This window comes from Carassius gibelio, chromosome B13 (genome assembly GCF_023724105.1).
Source record: "Carassius gibelio isolate Cgi1373 ecotype wild population from Czech Republic chromosome B13, carGib1.2-hapl.c, whole genome shotgun sequence".
Classification (NCBI taxonomy): domain Eukaryota; kingdom Metazoa; phylum Chordata; class Actinopteri; order Cypriniformes; family Cyprinidae; genus Carassius; species Carassius gibelio.
Genome location: NC_068408.1, coordinates 14,286,081 through 14,290,547, shown reverse-complemented (window position 1 = coordinate 14,290,547; position 4,467 = coordinate 14,286,081). Strand labels below are relative to the sequence as shown.

The 4,467-nt window shown below is 33.6% G+C and overlaps 1 protein-coding gene across 1 annotated transcript; it reads left to right on the top strand.

The window, feature by feature from the left end:
• Window positions 1-3,178: 3,178 nt before the first annotated feature.
• Window positions 3,179-4,048, top strand: atoh7 (atonal bHLH transcription factor 7). Its single transcript, XM_052573473.1, has one exon. The coding sequence runs from the start codon at window positions 3,293-3,295 to the stop codon at window positions 3,701-3,703; it is 411 nt and encodes a 136-aa protein (XP_052429433.1). The 5' UTR covers window positions 3,179-3,292; the 3' UTR covers window positions 3,704-4,048.
• Window positions 4,049-4,467: the final 419 nt, after the last annotated feature.

Here is a 4,467-nt window from a genome sequence, read left to right as displayed (position 1 = left end):
ATCTGTAAACTACTGTGTAGTGGAGCTTTGAAAACAATATCCAGTTATTTTGTATGTCACTGCTAGTGTACATAGCAAACTTCAAATATATTTAGGTTCCACTGTTTTCTTACGCTGCCCTTACGAAAGGAAAATATATTTACCAATATATTTCTTAAAATATATTGTGATATATTGTAATATAATATTTTCCCCTTTTATTTTCTAATATTTTATATATTTGAATACATTTAATAATATATTGATGATACATATATTATATAATATATTGCAAAATATACAAATGATTGCCGCTTTCAATATATTGGAAAAAATAAATATATATAAGATTATATGCCTAATATATTTCATGATATTTTCCAATATACTGCAATATATTTTTGTTTCATAAGGGTGGCATTGCTGTCATTTTTCTGTACTTCAAACTGAAACCTAAGATAAAGAAGGCACTTGCTGCAAAGTGATCGTGAAAATTATTTGTGAGTAGTCAAATACAATTACACACACATACATGCACACATATAATTACAAATGATATATACATGCACATTACACATACACGTTTGTGTAACCAAGCAGCTTGCTTGTATGATTTGTTATGATAATAATTATACATAATTAATTAAATGTGTCCATTTTGTTTAATGGCAAAAGTTATGTCTTTTTTTTTTTCATTTGTTTCTCTCCAGGTTCTCTGCTGTTGTTATTATTATGTAGTGCATATCTAAATATAAAAAAAGCGATATCTGAAGGTTAAACAAAGTAAAAGCAACAACAACTCTGTAACACTGATTTGATTAAACAGTGCTGCTAAAGCTACAGTTTTTTCTTTTCGCCTTTTTTGCATTTTTGCATTTATTTGAATTGCATCAAATAAATATACAATACTTATAGAAAAAAGAAAACAATGTGCACATGTAATGTAAATTATTTCCTATAACATTTATAGTATTATAGATTCTTTTGTCTAACTGACTAGCTACAATAAGACGTTGCTTCATTGACCAGTAAAGATTAAACATAGCTAGAAGGGGAAAAAAGGTTCAAATAGGCATGAAATTACAAGCACCTTGCTTGACCTAATTACAGTGACTAGCCTCATCTCACCAGATGCCCTGTTTTGATGGTGTTGGTGGGGTGGGGGTTAAATTCTCATTTTCTCTGGGGGTGAGTGTTTACACAATATGCCTCACTTTTCTGAATGACCTCATTGGTCAATATAATTTTTCTATAAATTTGATCAAAAAATATCTTTATATATCTGTGTTTGAAATCTGCAAACCTCAAACTGTCCTCCAGATAGAAGTGAAACTTAGCTTAGCATTGTCTTCTTCTCAGTGGTTGTTTGTTTGATAGGTTATTAAATGAACACGACACTTTATACTCATAGTTCAGAGGTCATATGAATAAATTTGATGAATTTGGGAAGAGCATACTGATAAAATTAATAATATTAGTTTTCAACATCAGTATTGATGCAGACTCATTCTCTGTTTTAGGCCTGTGGTTTGGCTGTTAAGTAGGAGTTTAATCATCGCAATAGATTTGAACTTTTCCTTGTGTTTGGAGGATTACACATTCGATTTTTTAGAACATTTTCTCCTCTGGAATCAGTGGTAACTGCTTCGAGCTTTAAGTGAAAATCAGATTTACTAAATCCTGGCTTAAGCTGTTAAACTGATAGACTTTCTCACTTTCCCCTCTTCAAGATTGAGTAAATCTTTAATCTGCTCAACACCGTCTCAAAGTTACAGGACTAGCTTGTAACATATGGCCTTTTTGCATAGGACAGCCTCTGTCTCCAGACAAGCCCATCATGTGAATGAGTGAAAAACAAGGCTGTTCTACATGTCTGGACCAAGCCCTTTAAACAAGACAAGCAGCAGCTGGCCAGCCATGCCAATCTGCAATCAATGAAATCAAACCAGTGGATTGGGTTTATATGCCCAACTGAACAGCAAAATTACTCGTCCAATGCAAAATGACCTGACAGCATGAGTTTATATGGCTTGAGCCATAGTCAGCTGTGACATGAATTATGTACAAGATCTTTTGTACACAAAAGTGTCACAAAAGTGATGTACTGATATATGTATTTAGAACACATATTTAGCATAGAATGCTACTTTATGCTTGTAGGAAAATACTTAAAGAGAAACACTGTATTTTTTATACAATAATATTTCTTAATGTATTTAGTTCATATAATATAAATGTTATAATGAATATTATATTGTACATTTCATTTCTATTTATACTGGATAAATTTTTTTTGTTGTTGTTAAATTAATACATGAAATATGTATTTAATATTAAGAAAAATCTTCCCACTGAACCATTAAATGTAGCAATGATGATGAGTTATTGCTCAACAGGCTTTTGGGTGAAACGGTGACTCTTCCCTGTTTTAGTTGATTCACATTGGACAGATTGAGATAGACAGCTTGTCAAAGACTTCTGTCTGTCTTAGTCCCATTGAGACTCTTCAATCAATTATTTATTGTCCTAGAAATGTTTTTCATATGGTGTTGTCATTAGTTTACTTCAGTAGTTTCAAATTCAAAATACTAAACTAAACATACAAATTGAGTTTTTAGTTTGTTTATATATAGTCATTTAAATATAATATAAGTTTCATTATATTAACTTATTCATATATTCATATAAACATTACATTATTATATTAAAATACTTATTATCATAACCCTTCATAAGACATGAAAATAAACACACATTTTGAGAGCTCAAATCTAATGGCAAAATCAAATTGATTCCATACAGGCAATTACTTGCAAACAATGCTCTAGTCTAAGAGATGCAAAGACAACATGTTAGCTTAAAGATGCATGCACTTTTAATTAGGTAATGTTCTTGTCATCCACCCCTGGTTGATGCAGTGGCCCTGGACAGATGGTAAGTTATCTATGTTTGTAACGCATGGTTTCAGTGATAGACCAGCCAAAGTTAATTGGAATGTCATTAAAGTTTGAGTTAATGGGGGTTGGGCTGGGGAGCTAGTTTGAGTGCTCTAGTCCTGCTGTTGGATTTGTGTGTTCAATTAATAATAATGGATGTTTGGATGAAGCAATAAGGGTGGGGCTCCACCTGCTGCCACCTGTTAATACTCTATATAAGCATCAGTCATCCTTATGGCAAAGCAGAAGCACTACTATCTGGATCTACTTCACTAAACGGACAACAAGAGGAACACTGCGTCTGAGGAAATTATCCACCTCAGAGGCTCCGTTTACAAGACCACCGCTGGCCTTTCAGGACCTTTGGCCCAGGAGTCATGAAGCCCCGCAGCCCGAGCTGTGCAGATTCAGAGTCGGAGTCAGACTCCAGAGACCCAGAGAAGTTTGAGAGTGCCATGCGGCGGAGGATGGCAGCCAACGCTCGAGAGAGGAAGAGGATGCAGGGCCTGAACACCGCATTCGACCGCCTCCGCAAAGTGGTTCCTCAGTGGGGTCAGGACAAGAAACTCTCCAAATATGAGACGCTGCAGATGGCCCTGAGCTACATTATGGCCCTCAACCGAATCCTGACTGATGCCAGCAGACAGGCAGCTCCTCAGAAAGACTGGCTGAATCTACAGTTTGACGACCTACAGCCAGAGACCTATTCTTGCTTTATGTGCTATAACTCCCCTGTGGAAAATGACTGTATGCACTCCTCCTTCTCCTATCACTACGAAAGCCTCTAAGCTCTCACTGACTGATAAGCAATGGTGCGTTCACTTGTATCTTTCTTAACATAGATACAGCAGTCAGTAAATGTGTTTGTATTACTGTGTAATATTTGATGTTTTTGGTTGTGGAAATCAAATGATTAGCTTTATTAGAGTCCGACTCGTTCTAGGAGTAGCGTTGCTTTAATTATTGCAAAAAATGACATGTTTTCTGTGCAATTGTAGAAAATATTTCACCAGACGTTTCATCACATTTGTAAATTCAGCTTTAAGTCACATGTTTGAATTTTGTTATTGCTTTGTATCAAATCTGTGTGTATAGTGTGTTCAATCAAAGCTGCAAAAGCATTCAAAAAATACACTGATCTTATTTTGACAAAATGGCATCCTAAAATTGTTGTTCCTTTTTTTTATTTTTTTATTTTTTTTTTTTATTTGGTACTTAAAAAAAGGGAAAGTATATAGCAGGATAACGACAATAATAATAACTACAATGTTTTGTACAATAGGTGAAGTGTTTTGAGCTGTATTTAATTCTGTGATTAAACATGCATTTGTTTATAATGCAATTAATCAGTACAAAAATAATTTAAGTTATTATTTTAAATAATTGTATAAAAAACAATCTGACTGTAAAATATACAAATTAAACGCCTTAGAGTAAATATAGGAAGAAAAGTCTTACTTTAACTTTACTGTACTTTTACTCTTCTAGTTTTAGAGTAACATTGTTTTTACAAATAGAGAGAGATAATCTTTAAGTAACACTTTAATTTATA

Excerpts from the sequence above, each read along its gene's own strand:
- atoh7 (XM_052573473.1), top strand. The coding sequence starts at position 3,293 with ATGAAGCCCCGCAGCCCGAGCTGTGCAGATTCAGAGTCGGAGTCAGAC.